This window comes from Maylandia zebra, linkage group LG3 (genome assembly GCF_041146795.1).
Source record: "Maylandia zebra isolate NMK-2024a linkage group LG3, Mzebra_GT3a, whole genome shotgun sequence".
Taxonomy (NCBI): Eukaryota; Metazoa; Chordata; class Actinopteri; order Cichliformes; family Cichlidae; genus Maylandia; species Maylandia zebra.
Window position 1 is genome coordinate 24962700 of NC_135169.1, and position 22591 is coordinate 24985290.

At 41.5% G+C, this 22591-nt stretch overlaps 1 protein-coding gene across 1 annotated transcript; it reads left to right on the forward strand.

Annotated features, from left to right (window-relative positions):
- The first annotated feature begins 7635 nt into the window (after window positions 1–7635).
- ovol1a (ovo-like zinc finger 1a) lies at window positions 7636–17757 on the forward strand. The gene is made up of 5 exons (XM_014413823.3): window positions 7636–8254; window positions 15150–15391; window positions 15547–15732; window positions 16119–16263; window positions 16454–17757. The coding sequence occupies exons 1-5, from the start codon at window positions 8155–8157 to the stop codon at window positions 16786–16788; spliced, it is 1008 nt and encodes a 335-aa protein (XP_014269309.2). The 5' UTR covers window positions 7636–8154; the 3' UTR covers window positions 16789–17757.
- Window positions 17758–22591: the final 4834 nt, after the last annotated feature.

The following is a 22591-nucleotide window of genomic DNA, read 5'->3' on the forward strand; positions in this document are numbered from 1 at the left end:
AGGCAAAGCACAAACCCCAGTGTGGCAAAGGACATCACAAAGATCCCAAAGTGTCAAAGGGTCCCCCCGATCCATGGGGAAAACTCCACAGCACATCCCAAAAAAGTCAGACAAGACCCTGTGCAGGTTATAAGTTTGGCATCAGTTGTATGAAGAATTACGCTCCCCAGGTCATCTTAGCTGAAACTTCTCCACAGCCTCAATAGCCTCTGACATTCATGTATTACAACTGTTGACTGTTACTTCAGCTGCTGTTGTCCGGTCATCATCTTTGGGTTTCTATGAGCATGCACATCTGTATTTTTGTGAATCATCTCTTTTGAGACGCATGTGAGTTCAATAGTAAAACGTAAAGTTAGCCAAAATGTGACATACATTCTCAGTAAGAGGCATAAATAATAAAAATGCTGTGCAGTCTCACATAAAGATGGATGCCAGGTATGTGGGCTTGGTGCGCCTAAGCAAAGGGGAGTGATCGGGCTATTTTCTGCAAGAAAATCAGCATACTAACACTTTGATTTGTATCTTATTTCCATGCTCTCCGATTTTTGCCACTCAGAGCTGCTGAACTTACACATTAACCAGTTTTAACACATGAGGCCTTTAAACTTACCAGATCAGGTCAGTCGTGTATGGAAAAGCACACTGTGAGGTGTCCTGACACAAATGATAGCAAATCGAACAATCTAATATTTTTACTCATAGTTTACACAGAAGAACAAAACTTATGGGAATCTCTGCCTGTTGTGTGGTAACACACAGTGAGGGGGAAACTCAACAAATTAATGTTCACGCGGAGGCGGACCGAGAAATTACAAGGCCGTTGATCAGGTCCAACTGGTGTAAAAGTTGGCTTTGATCCCTCTGGTCTTGCTGGTTTGAGGTTAATGGGCAACCAGGAAAAGTAACGCTGGGATTTCAGGTGATAAATTGGGATAAGTTGCACCAAAGTGTAGTGTAGTCTACACAAGTGTAGATGGCAGTTATGAAGAATGAAAGTAAAGGAAGAGAGGGGAAGCCACCCCAACCCATCTTCTAAAACTCCTCCAACAGCACGGGCGACATACCGCTCATTCATTTATCCTGCACCACTCCTTTTCTTCTTCTTCTTCATACCTGGGTCTGATTTCTCCTCCTCTGTTCAGACACTGCGTAAGTTTTGCATAGGTTTTTTTGGATGGGAAAGGTTTTGTTTACTGCGTGTCAGAGTGAGGGCGTGCAAGGTAAAGGAGAGGAAGACATCCCAGCAGAGGTGGACAGCGGAAGGAAAAAAAAGAGTGAAAATGGCACTTGGTAGTAAACAAAGAGGGTAACTGAGCTGTACATGACAACACAATGTGTGCGTACAAGCCTTAAAATATTTGCTTTGAATAAATTCTTACATTTAAAGACACGTAAGCTACCAGGAAATGAAAATGACTTCTGCTTGTGACATGTGAAAAAAAAGGGTTTCTCAGGTAGTTCCTCTGATGCATAGTTGGAAATGATCCAAAACAAACACAACCAGGGTTGCATCTATCAAAGGCGACTCTTCTTGGAACACAGTTTGTGTCCTTTGACGTGGAATTCATGAGCTGATTTTACATTTCAGTCACATCGCGACCTATTCCAAATCCAATGACCAAACCTTTAGTGACATCACAGGTTTAAAGACTACTTACAGTAAGTATAATGTTGCTTTTAAATCTGTGCGATTCAGAGGTGCTGATAATGTGATTTGCTTTTTAACTGCATCTGTGCCCAGATGCAGTCAAGCAGCATTCGGTGCTCATTCACAGCTCAGTATGTCGAGTGCCAGTATGTTACTGTTACTTTCAGTTCAGTACAAACACTTCCCGTAATGTTTATTGTTCAGCAGCCTTTTATTTATGACAGGTATTGCAACAACATTCTTTATGTGGTTTTCAAAGGCTTTTAATGAACTAAATCGATCACTGAGCCTTCAACTAATTTATACTGAAGCTGTATGATTTTCCAGCATATTTTATAGTCCATTGGTTTTTGGCAAGTGACCTATATTTTTGGCAATTTTGCCTCAACTCGCGCAGCCCGGTACCATGAGGCCTCACCGACCGCTCCATGGCCCGGGGGTTGGGGACCGCTGAGGTAGGATTATCACTGTCAACGTCTACAATCAAGAGACACATTCATGAATGTAAATACAGAGGCTTTACAACAAGGTGCAAACCACTGGTTACACTCAAGAACAGGTCAGATTAGAGTCTGCCAAGGTTATCTTATATTTTTACATGCTGTAGAGCCATTTTTGGGAGCATTTCAAGTTGTTATACATCAATACAACCGTTATAGCCCAGATTTTAATAAGATGTATGCATTAAGTCCATAGGAACTACATAAATTGCAAAAAAGTGCAATAAACTACAAAAAAAATGAAAATCGTTTTTGTTTTGTTTTTATACATATATTTCTAGTTAGAGAAATGTAAGAGGTTTATCTCTCAAAACTGTAAATACAAAAAAGGTGCACAAAATAGTTTCCAACCACAGGAAATTTATTTTGGGTGTCTTCGTAGTTTTATTTTTGAGATACACCAATTTTTATACACTGCAGGAAAAACAAAAATAAATATTATAATGCAAAATGCAAGAAAAACATCATATGCATCAAAATAAAACTATTTCCAGCAGTGCAATTTAAGTTCTAAGCATCCCAGAAACGATACAGAAAAGCATAAAGTCGAACATGACTTCTAAAAACACGAGTGTAGGCTTACAAGGTCCTGAAGGTTTAAAAAGAAAAATGACATCATTTCCGGTTTCTGGCAAGTAATGGCGGACATGCGATAGTAAGCACTGACATCTATTCCAGGGTAGGACTTTTTATGAAGAGCTGATCAGATCGGCAAAGCCTGTTTCTGGAATATTATGTTGTTATTGCTATAAGTGCTTTTTATGCAATTTTTGCAAAGCTATATGTGAAAGGAAACTGTGAGAAACTGATGGCATAAGATGTAAGTGCAACTCCTCCAGTTTCATATGCAAAAAAATTTATTGCGCTAGCTTATGTGGCTGCAGTTCTACAGGGATTTGAAAATAGTTACGCAAAACGGAGCGTGCCCTTGATAACAGTCACTGTCATTCGGATTAGAAATACTTAGTAATCCATTAAAGTTTAAAACACTGCATAAAAGTTTAACGTTCTCTGTAATATCCATGAATGTCCTCCAAGGTCTACATCTTTTCCTCCTGCCATTTCTCTGTGAGTGCTCCAACTTCCTCCCACAGTCTAAAGACATGCATGCATTTAACTGAACCGCGGTTACTCAATGGCTTTGGATAAATGGTTAAATCTGAGATGGATGGAGGGTCCAGATCAGCAGTTTCTGTGTTTCTGTGTATTGCCTTTAGGTTTCAGTTTTTTCAAGCAGCCATTAAGAGACTAGGGTGGGTCTGAGTGGGTGTGTTAGACTACTTAAACTCCAAAGATGAGGGAACAGTGAGAAACCAAGAGGGGGCTGTAAACACACAGCAGGGATGGAAAGGTGGGGGGCACACTTGCAAATTTGCATACCTAAAGGCTGAGGTTTGTCCCTTTATTAGTGATAATGTACTAGATCAGTGGTGTCAAACACAAGGCCCGGGGGCCAGAATTAGCCTGACAAAGACCCCAATCTGGCCAACTGAACAGCTTTGAAACGAGGGCACAGATTTTGGACTTTTAACTGTACTTTAAAGGTTTTACAGCATTTCCTACTTTCTAAAAAACTCCCCCACTACCATTCATACTACAACAAATTAATTAAGTAACAGATAAACAAAAACAATCAAATCACAGAAAGGTTCCTGTTTCGTTCACTATATTCTATTTTACAGTGGGTCCACAGGGGGACAGGGCATTTTCTGTTCAGTGAGCTACGGGAGCTTTGGTCTGTAATTTTACGGATTTATTTATTTGTGCTGACAGATTTCTTTCATTTAGTATGGCAGCATTTCTTTATTGAGTAGAAAAACTGAGGAATACTGTTGATATTGCACTGCTCTTTATATTGAAGCGGGTTAAACGTGTAGTTACACATCTTTACACTGACAGAAAGGGCAATTTTGTAGTTTCGGCCCACTTAAGATCAAAGTGGGCCGTATGTGAGATGTACTGCACTAGATCAGCGGCCATGACGTCACTGTCACACTGCTGCTGTGGATATGTTGATGTCTGCATGATTATTAAACAGGGAAAAAACACAAAACATAAACAGGGTTGCCAGGTCAGTGGTTTTCCACTGCGTTGAGCCTTTAAAGTGTTTTCACAGGTTAATTGTTTTGTCCATTGGTTGTGAAAATCTATTTGGCATTAAACGTAGTAAATATTTGTTATCCATTAAAATTATCCTCAGATCATAACAATTTAAACGCCCATGATCTCAAATGACAACGTGCCGCCCACACACCCACACAGACAATGCAGTTACATGGCATTATAGCGTGTCTCCTGTTACAGCCAAATAAATACTTTGCGTACTAGTTGTCTTGAGAAGCATTTCTTTTGCTATTAGTCATGAGAAGAACAGACAGGTAAGACGTGAATCTCGCTGTACTGGAGTTTCCTGTTGTATTTAAAGGCAGCGTGGAGAGAAGAGACTCTTTACACCCCGAGAGGTCACCGCTGATGTCCCTAACCTTCACCCAGCACCTTCGTGATGTGTCATTTTGATTCTTTTTTAATTGTTTTGCCAAAGTTGTTGCAAAATTTTGGCAATCGGGGCACAAAACAAAGTTCCGACACACATCAAAAACTGGCTGTGGCAAGTTTGCTGTCACGTCTCTTTCATTACACAGAAACACAAATTATAACATCATTACATGAGGTCCTGGTGTTCAATATATTATGCAAATACATGTGTGTGATCTGATCAGGCCTGCACAGGAAGCCTTTTATAATGTCACAACCAGCCAGCACACCTGTGCAACCAAAGAGAAGTGTTATTTAAAAGGGAGCTGCAAGCCTGCATCAGCTGATTAACAGTAAATGGAGAGGACAAAATAACAGAAATATAGGACCACACACTACATATTCCAGAGCATTTTTTAAGGTTTGAATATCAAGACTGTTCACAGTAGAATTTACTGTTTATCTGCTCGGACTGCAAAATGTTTTTGCGTGTTTTAATAATAATAACTGTCTGGGCATCATTTTTATGATTGTCAGACAGGACGGACTACATGCTGCTCCCTCCATCAGTCATCGTGTCTTTGTTTTTCTCAGTGTGCGTGATGTCAGGAATGAGTTACTCAGTGTACAATGCCAATCATGTTTAATATCATCAAAAGTTTCCAAGACTCTGGCTACAAATCAACACTAGATGTTCACACTGGAGGGATATTCCGGTTTTCACAGCACTGCCTGGAAATGACTACATGGACACTTTAACACAAGTAAAAGCTCCATCATCCAAAGAAGAAGCCATATGTGAGCATGATCCAAAAATGCTGCCATCATCTCTGAAACAAAGCTTAGTAAAAAAGAAAAGAAAAGATTGAAGCAACTGTTCTGTGGTCAGATGGGTCAAAGTCTGAAATTCTTTTTGGAAGACCAGATTAAAGAGGAGACTGGCTGCTGGGCTTGTTTTCAGCACGTCCCAACAGGTTAATTCTGGTCATCTGGACGTAGCGTTTTCAATGGAAGAAACGTTTCGTCACTCATCCAAGTGACTGCTTCAGTCTCAGCTGGATGATTGAGTATGCATCAAGATGCTTTCAGCAACGTTTTCAACAGGCCTATCTCTGCTGGTACGTAGGCATGTCAGTGCCCACTGAATCAGTAACTTTCACATCTGGAAAGGCGCTGTTAATGCTGAAAGGTATCTATAGGTTTTACATGTCCTCATCCAGATTACATCTTTTTTAAGGAAGGCCTTGAATACTTCAACAAGACGGTACTAAACCACATACTGCATCTATTACAGCAGCATGGCTTCATAGTAGAAGAGTCCAGGTGGTGAACTGACCTGCCTGGTGTCCAGACCTTTCACCATTTAGAGTATCATGAAATGAAAAATATGACAACAAAGACTGTTAAACTCATCTATCAGACAAGACTGAGGCAAAATTCCTCCCCCGGCAGCTGCTCTCCTCAGTTCTCAGACCATCACAGGCTGTTATAAAAAAAGAGGGGATGCTACACAGCGGTAAACAAAACCCTGTCCCAGGTTTTTTGAGACTTTTACCTGTCATGAAATTCTAAACAAGGTAATATTTTCTCAGTCTAAACATTTGATATGTTTTCTGTGTCCTAGTGTCAACAATAAATTGCTGTGCTGTCCGCTTGGTACAGGCTGTTGACTCCATTTCCCAGTTACACCTAGCTACGGCGATAGCATCATTTACACAATATGTACACAGTTAATTGAAGGAAAACACTCAACAGCTGGTAGAGAGCTCTCTGTTCATACTGATCAACCGTACAGCAGTGAGGAAACCACAGAGGAAGACTAAAACAAACATCACAACACACGAGTCTTTCTGATGCAACAGTACCGAGTCTTCCCAGCTGCAGTGTAGGTTTTCCTTTATTATGACACACTAGATGACATAAAAGGACTGACCTACACGGTCCTGTTTTTGTGAGTGTGTAATCTACACCTGGTCTGATGATACGTCTACAACAAGGAATAAACAGGAAAATATTGCATGTGAACAAAGCAAAGCATGGTGGCTTTTATTCAAATTCACAAATAACTTTGTCCTGCAAAATCTCAATTGCAGTTTGTTTTCCTTTGCTGGGCCTATCTGAATGAAGTCGGCACCTTCCTGGCAGCAGATCAATGCACATGGAGACCTATGACCTTCTAGAGTAATCAACTTAAACAGTAATGAATTGTGTAGCCAGTTTAGACATCTCGGAGACACTTGATAGACACAATGGTGAATTGGGGGGTGTGGGAGGGGTCTATTTCAGCTCCCTGACTCTGATCTAATCACTCAGGACACATTTAAAATAAACTGAAAACTTCACACACAGCTGAGCATCCTCAGAGATCAATCTGCAACATGCACACTCAAACTTGACTGTTGTTTTCACTTGTTACAGCAGATCCATGGTTATACCTCTCATAGGTTCTCTTCGTTTCGCCTGAGATTCAGACGAATGTTCGTTTCTGTTTCAGTGATTCATGATAAACTGGTTTTTTGTCACGTCTCGAAACATTAAAATGTTCCTGACTGTGAAGATTTTTCATCTTTTAAGTACTCCGACAAAAAAAGATAGTAAGATGAGCATTAGACTCTCATATTTAGCAGATATTTGTCTATATGTTCTACAAATATCTGCTAAATAAGTGTGACTGTGACAGTGATAAAGAAATAACGAACTCCTCCATTAGTCTCTTTATTCTGACTGCTGTGTTTGTGCATCTGCACAGTTAAACTGTGCCTCTGTCTCTTTGTGTCTACAGTTTCTTGTATAACTGCCCTTCACTCCTTCACACACACACTTCCACACACACTCTCAATCTTTCACTCTTTCTTCTCGTCATTTTCACCGTTCCCACACCTTAAAGCGGAATGGAGAAGAGGTGGAGAAAGAGAGGATAGGAAAGGCCGAGACAGAGAATAAAAGGAGGGGTAAACCGGTTCAGCAGGTAGAGGCCTAACCTAGGCTCTCTCCGGCTTGTTGTCACCGTTATTTCTCCCGCGCATGCGCGCTGCTGCCTGTTTCCTGCTTTTAAATGAGTACCTGTGCAGCTCTCTGACCCACCTCTATCGACACTTGTGTATGTGTGTGTGCGTGCGACCAGGAATATCTGCGTTTTTTTCTCCCTCCCAGCCCCGCTCCCTCACCTAGTGACGCCACACTCCCGTTATTTCAGGGCGCTGTGGGCGATATCTGTCTGTACCTGACCTGGTAGCTCACCTGAGCGGACTCACCTGTCCCGACGCCGAAAAGACTTTTGTTTAGAGCTCGAAAACAAATCTGGTAGAGAGGAAAGGTGTGCTGGAAGGAGGTGAAAAAGCGGGACGAGGCTTGCGAAACGAGAAGAAAGGTGCGAAGAGGAGGAAGAAGGAGAAGAGGGGACCGACCTTCCAGTTTTTCCTCTCGGTTTCCTGCTTTTTTTTGGTCACTTTTAACGTGACTTTACGTCGCCACAGCGGCTTTCCCTGCACATCGCTTTCTCTCAAAGGGACTTTGTGTTGACTGAGCATGCCGAGGGCCTTTCTGGTTAAAAAGGCGAACGTTTCGCCGGGAAAGCGGAACTGGAGTGAACTCCCCGATCATGAACGAGGGGACGTCTACATCCCAGGTGAGTCCACTGCCGTGATGAGCCATTTTTGTTGTTGTTTAAAAAGCAAAAGAAATGTTGGCGATAGCGTGTACGGGCTCGTTTTCGGGCGCCTTTACGCACGGATTTGTGGATTTTTGTTATTTGTTTGTTTGCGCGGTTTGCGCGGTTTGCAATCCAGCGGGTATACCGATGTGACAGGTGGCGGGGGAAGGGGTGTCCGGCGGTGATTGTAACGGGGCCACGGAATAACGGGAAACAGCAGCGGCCCGCCGTGCTCGGAGAAAGTAGTTCCTGTTTTGTGGGGTGTCAGAGCTGTGCTCTTCTTACTTTAGATAACCTTTTATGTTAAACTTATTTCATTTTAATGAAAATGTTAAAAACCATTCCTCGTTTTTCGTGTTTTTGATGATTCACATATAAACAATTTGAGCAGGGTGTCACAAAAGCAAACAGTGACAGGACTAATGTGTTCTTACACCAACTCCAGTGTTGTGGCCTATAAGCGATCGCAAAGGCCCGGTGTTTGTTTTTTGTTTTTTCATATCGACCTTCAACCCCTGATTGTTCTTCCTTGTACAGCATAGCACCGGCCTGACTTATGAAGCACAAATAACGACCTATTAATCGGCTTCTGATTAGTCATTCAGCACAGTCCAATTAATAAACACTTGAATTCAAATCTCTTCATTTTCTTAGTTTTAAACGATGAGATGATGTTTTACACCTTTAATTTTTCGTTTGTTTGTTTTTTGTTTTTATTGTATCTACACGTGTTGGTCTTACTTTTTTTTTTTTTTTTTAAAGAAACTAAACACATCAGCTTTCCTGACCTGCACAATGATTTTCATACTTTTTCACTGAGCTGGGTGTCCAAGTTTGATTCTTTGAATGCGTTACTTTACATTTAAATGACACGTTGAGGTCCCAAATGACTCCTTCTGCCCCCTCCGCATCCCCCCAGTTTTCGTGAAAACAATCCCCATTGTTGCCATCGGCGGAGTTTTTATTGTAAGACCCCGCCGGTATCAGATAACAAGTAACGGACTACACCCTAAACGTCTCTCTCGCTCTCCTTTCTCTCTTTTCCCTCCCCCCTCTTTCGTTCCCTCTCTCTCTCTCTGTCTCTCTCTCCCTGTGTGTGTGTGTGTGTGTCCTTTTTCTGTCCTCATCCCATCACCGTTAACTTTTAATCATTGACTTTTACATCCTCTTGGGATGTTTGCAACCGGAACACTTGGATGAACTGAACCAGGATACGCTTCAAACGGTTTTTTACCCAAACAAGATCGATAAAAAGAAAAAAAGGAAAAGAGGAAAAACTCACGCTCACATAGGATGTAACCACCTAAATAAAAGCGCGCGGGCATTTTGGGTTTGATTCAGGCCTTATGTGAAGCTTTCGTGAGAAGAGCAAACATGATTTCTCTCTGCAGTTATTTCCACCTTCCCCTTCCCCACTCACACACAAAAGGAATCTGCCGTGTAATGTCTTTATTCAGGTTATTTCTCAACATCCACGAGCCAAAGAAACGTCGCAGAAAGTTTCAGCAACTAGTTTTCCAGGAAAAACCTTAAGATGAAACCTGAACGTCAGTGCGTAATTGTGCCGCGTACTGTTAACGCTTTGCCAAGCCCAGCAACGGTCTCAGCTAAATCTTCTGGTATGTGCCGTTACTTGATGTACCTGCCCGGCGTGTATGAGAGACGCACGCACAAAAACCTAATAACAAGCTGACACACTCAGATGTGATAATTGTCTTCAGTAATCTGCGTGTTGAATAATTCTGTGACACGCCACATGCCATGGCTTTGGACACTTTTGCGTGTGTGTGTGTGTGTGTGTGTGTGTGTGTGTGTGTGTGTGTGTGTTTTCATCAGTCTGAAATCAACCTTTGTTTCGAGTCTGTATCATCCCTCCTCCATCTTCCAGACACACATTGAACCGCTGCGTGTGAAAAAGGCAACAGAGAAAAAAACATATTCCTAAATAGAAATTAAAGATATTTCGCAATTTTAATCTCCCAGTGGCTATTGAAACGAAAGCTAATTTAGACAGTACGTCATAATAACTGCCCTTGCAAAGATTGCTGGTGTTTCAGCATCACTGCCAAGTAGGTATACTTTCTTCTTAACTTTTACATAAATTAAAATACTACTGAGTACCGCTGTTAACATGCGCAGGTATTTGCTGCCTATGCGCTGATTCTGAACTTGTGCGCCGGTCGGTACCAGTGTTTGAAATAAAAGTTTATTCCCTCCTTATACTGGTGGCAGAGAAAAGAAACAAATCTTCAATATACATAAATAGATGCTTAAAAGTGTTTGGGCCCAGATGTAAGGACCAGATGGTTCACTGGAGAAAATCAACTTGCATCTCATCAGTATCCGCCATGAAACTCATCAAACCCATACAGCGTTGATTTCAAGCGCAGTAGACGAAACATCCCTTTTTTTTTATTCAAATAAAAGTTGTAATTGAAAATATATCGAAAGGTCATTTAAGTGTTTTACATTTTGAAAGAAATTTAAAAAGTAAGAAAACTGAAGTAAAACTGAAAAAGAGGGGAAAAGAATGAAAAATGGAAATGAAAAAATCTTCTCCTACACGCCGCTTTTCTCTAATAATAATATTATTAATTATTAATTATTAATTATAATAAACCGTAAAAATTTGCTTATAGCATACTTAGTTTTTGAATAAGTCTATGTATCATTATGCCTTATTTTTCTGTTACACTCAGAGGTCACATATAATCTAATTATTACTTTCCAAATGTATATAACTTAGCTTTTATCTATAAAGCTAAATAATATTCTTCTTTTTGAGGTTATATTATAACACAAAAGTTTTGTTGTTGTCGTGTTGACTTCATTCTGTAGTTTTAGCAGACGTTAGTTTCACCTTTACACAGACGGGCTCATGTATGCACACACAAGAAAGATGTTGCGAAAAACGACTAAACGTGTTCCCCAGAATCTCAGAGCAGTCCAGGAGGAGCTGATGTCTTGTTTTGTTTGGGGGGTTTGTTGCATTGCACCAATAGTTTCCACTATCTGCTCAATGTCAAGGTTAATGTTTATTGGATGGAAGGAAATGTAACGGACCCTATGGACAGCCTGCTGCTGCAGGCAATACGCCTTAAGCAAACACACACACACACACACACACACACACACACACACACACACACACACACACACACACACACACACACACACACACACACACACACCCTCTGTTTGATCAAGTTATCTACTGATTGTTGACTCTTTCTACCAGCTGAGCGATGTTAAATGAATAAAAGAAAAATATTACAGAGCATTTAAAGCAGCACCACTCCTCCTCCTTTACTTGCTCATGGAGTAGAAGCCTTGAGTTGTTTTAACCCTCCACGTTGCCCTTTAACTACCACACACACACACACACACACACACACACACCTCATTCATTGGTCAGGGGGGCAGGAGAGGTGAACAAACAATACAAGATGAGATTAAATGTACAGCCAGCAGCAATCACCACAGAAACTATCAGCACTCAGGAGTAATTAAGAAGGATTTGAAAACGTGGTAAAGAAGTACAGTGAAAATTTCTGATCATCTCGGCGGCTTTTAATCATAGGATTAGGCTCTCGGTGGCAGATAGCACACGTTTTGTGTCACACACCAGAAACAGGTTCAAAAAGTTTTAAACTGCAGATGAAACTAAATGTGGAGATCAAGTTCCTCATGGAGATAATTTGATTAACAGATTTGTTCATGAAATGTGAAATGCTAATGTTGAAGATGCGAGTCTTTCAGGCACTGAAGCGAGGATACAGTCATGGTACAGACATGTAGTGACTTAAAAACAAAAGATCTCTCATTTTAAAAGTCATAAAGTCTCTCTAAGAACTTTTATCATTAAACCTCATTTATAGGAAAATGATTGGCCAATAAGTTTGTTAATCATTACTGACTTTATAAGGATCTATAAGCAATAAACTCAGATCATTGCCACTTCTTTCTTTGAAATGTGAGGCTTCACTACCTTTGTAAATGATTGTAAATATAAACTCTTTAAACTTTTAAGAGTTTATTGTTCAATTTTTTTCAACAAGAGCATTTTTCAAAATGCTGTTTATACACCAAAAACATCAAAATAAGTCCATTAACCATTTCATTCACTGACAAAGTCGTGAATATTCCACAGCTGGATTGATCACTTGCTATAGACAGTGATTATGTCCAGCGACATTTCATTTTTTTCTTAAATTCCTCTAAGCCCTCAGTCACACAGGCTGGCAGATCAGCCTGACAGCCCTTTGGAACTACTGAATAATTAGTATTCCCACACTGGTTGCAAGTGGTTGCTGGGAAATAACTTGTTATCAACATCCTGGTCACCAGTTGGCCACAACCTGGCAACTAGAGTTCACCAAGGAAAAATTTGTATTCCCAAAGGTCTCTAGCAGCATGCCTGTAGTTTGCATGTAAGATGCCAACTTGTCTGCAAACACTTGCCAACTGCTCACAGAGTAGTAGTGAAACTATGAAGACTGTAACAAACTGGAAATGAAGAAAATTCTCTTCAAGTAAAAAAGTTCTGCCTTTGACACATGTTGGTAGCAAACAGAGGCCGCAGCATTTACTCTGAAGGTGACCACTCTTCGTTTCTAGCTTGCGCTGCACTTTTTCAAGTTTTACAGGTTTCTCGGCATTAGTTGACAAGTGTTTCCAGACTAGTAGAGACTTGTTGGTCACCAAAGCAATCAAAGAGGTTGTTGGTGCAGCAACGTCTTTACGACTGATTTTTATCTGGCAAGAGCCAGTTACCTCCAGTAACCAGTCTCCTACCAGTCGGGGGATTGCCACAGCGACCTGTGGTTGCTGGGGATCACACGCCACCTGTCTCTAGGCCAGGGGTGGGGAATTCCAGGCCTCAAAAGCCGGTGTCCTGCAGGTTTTCGCTGTATCCTTGATCCAACTCAGCTGATTTAAATGGCTAAATTACCTCCTCAACATGTCTTGAAGTTCTCCTTGAGGCCTGGTAATGAACTAATCGTTTGATTCAGGTGTGTTGACCCGGGGTGATATCTAAAACCTGCAGGACACCGGCCCTCGAGGTCTGGAGTTCCCCACTCCTGCTCTAGACATTTGTGACTGAGGGTTTAAAACACTAGAAAATGCTCAGTGAGGCATCTTACTGATGGTCTGATGTCCAATGTGTTTCACAAATGTTTCTTCTATAAATAAATCCGACTTTCAACTATGAGTTTCACCAAGTTGCCCTCTCATCTAACTGTCACCTTTCAATGCACATACTGAAATTCAGCTGTTTGTACAAATAACCTGCAGAGCTGGTTTTGAATACATGATTGGAGGAGTCTCTTCTTGTGTGGAATGATCTCAGTGTGTGCCTTAGCTTGATCTATTTTAATCAGAATCGTAGGGAGAGCAGGGAGGTTAGTACTACAGCACTGAATGCGTTTGTTTAACCAAATAATGCTCAAGTCTTTCACCGGGTTTATTTTGAGCCGTTGGCCTGTTTGAGCCGTCACTGTAAACCCAACCCGGAGACCCACAGAGGCTGGAAGAGTGATATGTCTTCACCAGTTGTGGCGTTGATGTTGCATAGAGCTGTCACTGTTTCTCTCAGCGTTCCGTTAATCCGGCTGCTTCACAGACTGGCTTTATGTCTTCTCTTCATATAGCTCACTTCATTTGCATTTACATTTGGGTTTTATCTGATTGAGGCCCGACGGCACATTCAACTGATTCGTTGTCTCGGCTGAGCTCAGCCACGCCTGCCTTTGAGTAACACACACCCCTGCACACCTGCACGCCTCTCTGTGTTTTACTGTCAGTTGAATGGCTTGTCTCTGGTTCTTTCAGTGACGTTTTGTTGTGTTTTGCACAAATCATACATGCAGTTGGTTCAGTGTATGCACACACACACTCACACACACCCCTGCGGAGGTGGATTGTTTGAGGAAGGTAAAAAGCTGGTGCTGCAAGACTGTCTGGTCAAACAAGTAATGGTAATCTGTGTGTGTGTGTGTGTGTGTGTGTGTGTGTGTGTGTGTGTGTGTGTGTGTGTGTGTGTGTGTGTGTGTGTGTGTGTGGTGAGGGTGCAGAAGTCGTACTAAACAATAGGAAAAAAACCTGTGCACACCCACACACACAAACACAAGTACACACTCCTATTTAGCTGTGGTTCTTTGCTAATTGTGCAAATATAAAGCAGTGCAAGCCGACCGCTTGTTGTGAAATTCTGTACATTGGATTGAATTTGTCCTCATACGTGACTCTCTCACCCTCTGACCCCTTTTAAAGACATTTCTTGTCTTTTTTAACCTTTAGTTAAGCTTATAAGTTGTGTTTTGCAACAGTGGTAGAAAAAAATAAAAATTTCAGATTAAGACTTTTTGGGTTATTGTCCATGCAAAAATGCATTTGCCTGTTTTTCTTTGTAACTTAGTAAAAGTTTAGTAGAAGCACACAATGTGAGCTTCTATGTGAGGTTTTATTTCGAATTATTAACATTTAAGAGACTTTCTGTATAAAAGAATAAAATATACAATCAAAGGCAAGTGGAATTAAATTTAACTGCTGTCTGTATGTCTTTAATAGGCTACAATTAATGTTAATGTAAGTAACATATCAATAATGAAATGACACAATAAAAGAGACAAAAGATAATCTGAGGAGAATTATGAAGCCAAGAAGAATCTGAAGTTTCTCCTCGGCTTTATTGCTAATTTCAGGTCAGTGCTGCTAAAAGGCCCCTGTAGTAATGTAACATCCATACACAGGGGATCATTTGGAAGCTGAATCACCGGATTTTTCCCTCAGGAAATTTTGGAGGTGTCAAAGAAGGAAATTCAGACATGACACATGACACTTCCTCTTTCTCTTTCTCTCCTCTCTGCAGTCTCCGTCTTTCCTCTGTCCATCCTGACGATGGAGGTGGAGGCCAGCCCCGCTGAGACAACTCAGATGACCACGCCCCTCTGCCTCACCAAACACTCTACCATTGACACACAAACTCACCCAGAACTGCCCTCCAGCACGGTGCTCGGCAGACCCCAGAGCCCGGCGGGTTTACCAGAGGGGAGATCAGAGATCAAGAGGAGGCCGCAGGCCAGCTCCACGTACGTCCGAGCCAAAATAAAGGTAAGAACTGAGAGGGACAGAGCACAGCACAACGTGTCAAAATATTTTTGATTGAGTTTACAAGGTAGAATTTTGTGTTACTGTACAAGGTTTTAGACTGATTTATTATTATTTATGGATGGCATTGTGAATCATGTCTTTCTTTCCCATCTCAGGTAACTACAGGCGAGTTACCCCCAGATCCAGCTCCCCTTGCTCTGGCTCTTCCTCTCATTCCCACTCCGCAACCATTAGCTGCACTTCCTCCTGCACCGACCCCACCCCCCCCAGAGCCGGTCCCAATGGTGACCAGATCCACGGGTCAAAGTCAAAGTGGGTCGATGGGAGCGTTCGTGTGCCAGGTTCGTTTCCCTTTTTTTTTTTTTTTTGTGCGTTATGATCGTAGAACCTGAAATACACATTTCAGCTTTATTACTTTTGTAAAACTAAATGATGTGTAGAAACACTGCCATCATAGCTGCCAAATGCAACCTAATTTTGTCTCAAACACCCACTGCATTAAAAAACCCTATAAATTGTGTTATTATATATTAATTACATATATAAGATAAGACGTGGTTAGAGACGTGTTACATAGGTGCAGTTTGCACAGAATGCCTCACACAAAGATAAACACTGACTGTAAACTTGGCTAATGTTTGTCCACAAGAAAAACGAAAGGTGGCTGAAGGTCGGCGAAGTGTGGAAGTGCCCTGACCTGATTGTCGTGTTGTTGCTTCATTTACAGGTTTGCCAGAAGACTTTCCAGTACCAGCGGATGTTGAACAGACACATCAAGTGTCACAACGAGACAAAGAGACACCTGTGTAGCTTCTGCGGCAAAGGCTTCAACGACACCTTCGACCTCAAAAGACATGTGCGCACACATACAGGTAGCCACTCACTTTGTGTGTTTAGACCATAAAACAAGTGTACAAAACGTACACAATTAAAATTTTTAAAATGACCTAATAAGTGAATAATTTTTAAAAGTGCAAGTATATATTATATTATTTTTGGCATATTCAGACCTCCACACGTACACAGAGGTAACGGATGATGTTCCTTTCATTTTCCACACAGGCGTCCGTCCATACAAGTGCAACTTCTGCGACAAGGCCTTCACCCAGCGCTGCTCTCTGGAGTCCCACATGAAGAAGATCCACAGCGTCACCCTGAAGTACGCCTACAAGGAGCGACGCAACAAGCTGTACGTGTGCGAGGAGTGCGGCCACACGGCGGCAACTCAGGATGCGCTGCTCATCCATCTCCACTCACTTCACCCTGACAGCGCCCTGCTGAAGAGCAAGGCCGCGAGAAGAGTGGGAGAAAGAGACGGCGGGTCGGTCGGAGGATCCATTCCCGGTTCTCCGCAGGGAGCTGAAAGCGATGATACCACTGGATCGGCCGAGCAGTAAAGGGAGAAGATACAGAAGATACTCAGAAATTAACTCAGGGGGCATCGATGAAGGACTGTGTTGAGTGCAGAGGTGACTGTTTGAGCCAAGATGCATAGCCATGGGAGAAAGAAAGCTACTGATTGCACTGTATAGGTGTGCATATCTACGTGTGTGTGTGTGTGTGTGTGTGTGTGTGTGTGTGTGTGTGTGTGTGTGTGTGTGTGTGTGTGTGTGTGTGTGTGTGTGTGTGTGTGTGTTTGGATTTGGGCATCTACTGTAAATAACTCAGTGGAATAATGCATTAAAGAAGATTAAGTTTGACTTTTACAAAAAGCTGTTGGGGTACTCTACTTTGTCTTGAGTAAAGTGCTCGAGTAGCGCAACATCAGAACTTTTAAATATAGGAAACCGTGTTTTGGAGTTGCTGCAGATCAAACTTGTTGCAACACACACCGCTGGTACTCTCCTCTGCTGATCAGGAGTACTCACAAAAACACAGTGCCGTTTAGGTGGTCGTGTATCAGGCCTTTCCCATAGACTGTATAGCAAAGATGGACATGGCCCCCTTTTTTTTTTTTTTTTTACTGTGTTCATAAAATGCTATGTTGAAGAATAATTGAAAGTGTTTACTAAGATCTCAGAAAAATGAGAAATGTTTTTTTGTGTTTTCATAGACTTCCGTGCATTCAGGCTTGTTTTGCAACCTGCCGTTTGTTTCAAAGACTGCAGGTGTCAGGGGTTTCACCAAATTCCAGCAACCTGATTTACGAGAAGACCGGTCCTAATGTTTTGGCTCATCTGTGCATTTACATGTGGCATTTTGATCTGCATGAGAATCGCTATCATAGATAGAATATTTTTACATATTTGTTTTCATGTGAATATTACCAGTGGGTTTATATGTACAGCAAGAAACTATGAAAATGTGCTTTTAAAAAAAACAAACAAACAAACAAACATTTATCCATTAAAGGGACTAATATATTACGAGGATTTGTTTGGTCACAGTTTGTCCTTTACAGTAAGCCACACTGCAGATGCAAGCTAAATGAGGATTTGAGGTTAACTAAGTGACTTATAAGTAGCTGCCTGCTGGTACTGCCAAAGGAAGGGACTCCTGAGACAAAAGTACAGTTACATAGTAATGAGGTCCTTGAGGTGTCTGTGAGTTTGAAAGCAGTGCCCTTGAAAATGTTTAGTACAGGAAATATATGTAAAATATATTGAAAAGCAGCCGTGATGAAGTAAAAGTAAATAAAGTAAGAAAGTAAAGCATCTTTATTGGCCCTGAGGGGAAACCTGAACATGAATCGTGGGGAGAAGCTTGAACGCATTTTGGATTTTCTCCAATCCACACAAGGTCCAGAGTATAAATACAATAATTTAAATATTTAATAGATATAGTGCCGAATGTTCTACATTGTCTTTAAGTTTGACAAGGCCAAGGTGTGTTAACTCCTCTCCAATAATCATGTTTGACTACTACTGGTAGTTTCTCTTTGTCAGCTTTGTCAGCTGACTGACCAATGCTCATAACAATGGGAACGTCTAAAGAACCAAATGAGGATCTAAGAAGAAGAATTGTAGATTTACACACATTGGGAAAATCTCTTGTAGTCGTTTCTGAACAAATGCAGATTTAGAAATCATCAGTTCATTTTTCCGAGATCTGGAAGAAGAACAAAGTTTTATGTTCAGACGAGACAAATATGGAGCTCTTTGCCCTCGCTGAATAACAGGTATGTTTATAGGTATAAAGGTGAGGCTGTAAACCTAAGAACACTGTACCAGCTGTGAAGCATGGTGGTAGCATCATGATCTGGGGCTGTTTTGCTGCTAGTTGTACTGGTACATACATGGGTGAACCGTGGACACAGTTGGGTATTCCAACAGGACAATGATCCCAAACACAGATTAAAACTGGTTTTGGAATGGATAAATTTAAGCTAATATTAAGCCCGACCTCAACCCTACTGAAAATATGTGGACTTCACTTCAAAAGCTGGGTCTGTCCCAGGAAACTTATCAATTCTGCCAAGAAAAGTGATCGAATATCAAGTTAGTATTATGACAGAAGCTTCCCACATAGCAAGCAGGTCTGGCCCGGATCTGGTATCAAGCCGGCACTGCTGACTGACTTCTGGCATGATAAGACGTATGTCATCCAGATAAGGGTCAGGCCTGGCATAGATGGCACTGTCTATGTGATGGCAGCCACACCTAGCCCAATTGTGGTTTGGTGTATGTGGCCCAGGCTCATAGAAAACAGGTCTTGCCCAGATCTGGCATCAAGCTAGCACTTCTGACTGACCGGTGTCATGGCAGGGTGTATGTCAGCCAGATGTGGGCCAGGTCTGGCAATGATGGCACTATTTATGTTCCTATTTTCCTATTTTAGTTAGAAGACCCAAATGCCATGTTGCAATACTATACTGCTATGGTAGCCAACGTTTCAAATGCAGGTTTGACAGGTTTGTGAGTGTACACTTAATCCAAAACCTAGTGAGAGTTTGCTCAGGTTTACCAGTGGGTGGCTGTAGCTCAGGAGGTAGAACAGGTCACCTACTGATTGGAAGGTTAGTGGTTCGATTCCTGGCTCTTCCAGTCTGCATATCAAGAGTGTGAATATAGTTAGGAAGCACTCAGCTTAGAGAAAGCGTGGTGTGATTGGGTGAAGGTGGCATGTTGTATAGAGCACTTTGAGTAATCTGGGAGAGTAGAAAAGCGCTGTGTAAGATTCAGTCCATTCACTGTCTGAACAGAGTTTTGTTATGTTGCTTTTGCACTATTATGTTCTGGCACATGTTGTTATTACATGGCTTGATTAAGGTACACATTAGGCTGACACACATACTGCAAAGAATGACGGCCCTTTGGTGGCCCAGATCAGGTTTGCCAGAGGTAATCCACACACGGGCCAGCACAGGACTAGCAATGTGTCTGCAACTGGCCTTGTGCTGGCCCATGTGTGGGCCAAATCTGGCAAACCAGATCCGGACCATACCAATTTTGCTATGTGGGTTGATGATGGCTATCAAAAGCTTCTGGTTGACGCATAACTTGCTAAGGGACATTTAACCAGATATAAGTGGGGGTGTTTTGATCTGTGTCGATTAGAGAAAATTCAAAGCAGATTGCAACTTGTGCACCCAGTTCTTGTTTTTCAAAGTCATTTAATATGCTTTATGCTGTAAAATCATTCCACCCTGGAAAAAGAACAGTTCAAAGAAATCATTAAAAGCCCAAAATCACCACAAAGTTTGGGCCCATGATGATTGGATGTACATTTCTGACCACAGCTTTAGTTGCTATTACTGCTGCTGAGTTCTTGGTACAATTGACTGTTAAATCTTTAAGTCCATATTTCTACATAGGGCTGTGTGTTCAGTATCATTATATCCGCTCAAATATGAAGCAGTAAAGCCAATATTAAGTCTCATTGGTGGATTTTCTTGAGCTTCCTGTATAAATCCTCAAATAGCTTTATTATTCTGCCTTTCAGTCCACCCAGACCAACCCGTTCCAATACACCGCAAATGCTTCAGCAACAGCATTTCATTTCACACCACCGCCTTGTTTTGTTGCTGCTAGTCGCTAATTATGCTACCTTTCCCAAGTGTTTGGCTGTGTGTGTGCTAGAGAGAGGTAGAGGCTGTGGTTGGGAGGGTGAGGTCGGATTCCTGATCTCTGTCCGGTCTTGTTGGAGGATTCCAGGAGACTGCTTTCAGCCTCAGGATATGTGTAAAAAGACTCAGGTGACGACAAGATAACGGTCTTGAAAGTTAACTGAAACAGAAGTTTGAGAGTCATACAGTTGTTCACACCTTCCCTTTTCACACATTGTTAATGAATAATGTTCCACATAGCAGCACTATTGACATTTTCCTGTATCTATCTTTTTATGTGCTTTCTAAGACTGTTGAATTGTTTAGGTACATTAAAGTGTAAAGATATTTGTGTTGACCTGAAGATTAATGCTACTGACTTGTAGTAACTCCACATGGTTGACATTGTGGTTTTAGGAAATTTGTTTCTACCACTTCTGTTTGTATTGGTGTCAGAAGTTATTTGGGATGTAAAAAGAGCCTCTCAATGTTTGCCAGGCACTCTTCAAACATGAGTGTGAGCTTAGAGGTTAGTTTAGTTTAGCAAAGTTGAAATCTGTGCGAGGCTGAAAACCAGTCATAAATGGTTATGTCCTTTGAGCCAACAGGTGGAACTACATTAAAAACAATTACAAACAGATATTATTCAGCAGCGGAAATCACTACAAAGCCTCAGAAAGACTTCTAAAAACTATTGTCAGTGAAAACAGTTCAGTGCTGAATCCATTGATCTAAGTTAAATGTCCCTTTTAAGTATTCTTTTGGCTTTAAAGGCCACTACAGTCGATGATCTGCCTCCATTTCGCCCAATCCATAACATCCTCCTCTGTAACACCAAACTTTAACCTGCTGCTTGCGTCTTAACCTTTCCACCAGCTTCACTGTTACACCTGTCTCCCTCTCATTCAAACGAATGTATTAAGTCTTGCTTCTACTGACTTTCACTCCCCTTCTATCCAGTTTATACCTCCACCTCTCCAGCCTCTCTTCCACCTGCTCCCGACTCTCACTGCATGTCACAATGTACTCTGCAAACATCATCAGATGACACTCCTACCTCACCTGTCAGCCAATCCATCCCCACTGCAAGAAAGTAGTAATCCCACCCCCACCTTGAACCCATCTGTCTTGCTGTCCTCATGCATGTCCTGCACCACCCTCACATACTTCTCTGCCACTCCTGATTTCCTCATGCAGTGCCACAGTTCGTCTCTTGATACCCCATCATATGTTTTCTGTAAATCCACAAAGACACAGTGAAGCTCCTTCCAACCTTTTCTATACGTATCCATCAATACTTTCAAAGCAGGTATCACATCGGTGGTGCTCTTTCTCAGCATGAAGCCATACTGTTGCTCACTGATCGTCACTCGCTTCTTAGCCTTGCTTAACAACTCTTTCCCCCAGTTTCATGGTATGACTCATCAACTTTATCCTTCTGTAGTTAATACAGCTCGGCACATCACCCTGTGCTATAAAAATAGGTACCATTACACTTCTCATGCACTCTGTAGGTATTCTCTCATTCTCCAGAATTGTTGAACACTCTGGTTGAAAAGTCTCATAGACATCTTCATACATCTACCTCTTCAAAGGACAACAAAAACCAAGATGCTGAAACACTGCAGCATTCTCTGAAAACTGCTGTGGTCTAATTAATCAAAATCTGAAAATCTTTTCTGGGAATCATGACATCATCCCAGCTAAAGAAGAGACAGATCATGTGACCTGTTATCAGTGAACAATTCAAAAGCATCTCTGATGGTACGACAGTACATAAGTGCACCCGTCTGAAGTGCTGCACATTTTTGAGTATATGTGCTAACGTCTACACATCTTTTTCAAAGGAGAGCTTTACATATTTCAGTAAGACAACATCAAATTATTTGGCGTGTGATGTATGCTGGAAGGCTCTGTGGAAACATGCATCCACTGAATACATCTGGATAATTCTGAAACAAAGGAGTCCACAAACCATTTCAGACAGCTGGAGACCAGCAATTCTTTTTTCTTTTTCTTTTTAAATTAGTATCATATTTTTATAAAGGTAAAAAATGTCTCTGTGTTGCCTTTAGTTATTAAATATAAGGTTGGATTTTAAAATAAGTTTTTTCAGATTACAGGTTTATTATATCACTATTATACTATTATTGCCTCCTTTGCCGCTAGAGGCCACTCGTCACATTAGGAACCTTTGGGGCTTCCGTCCCTTTTGT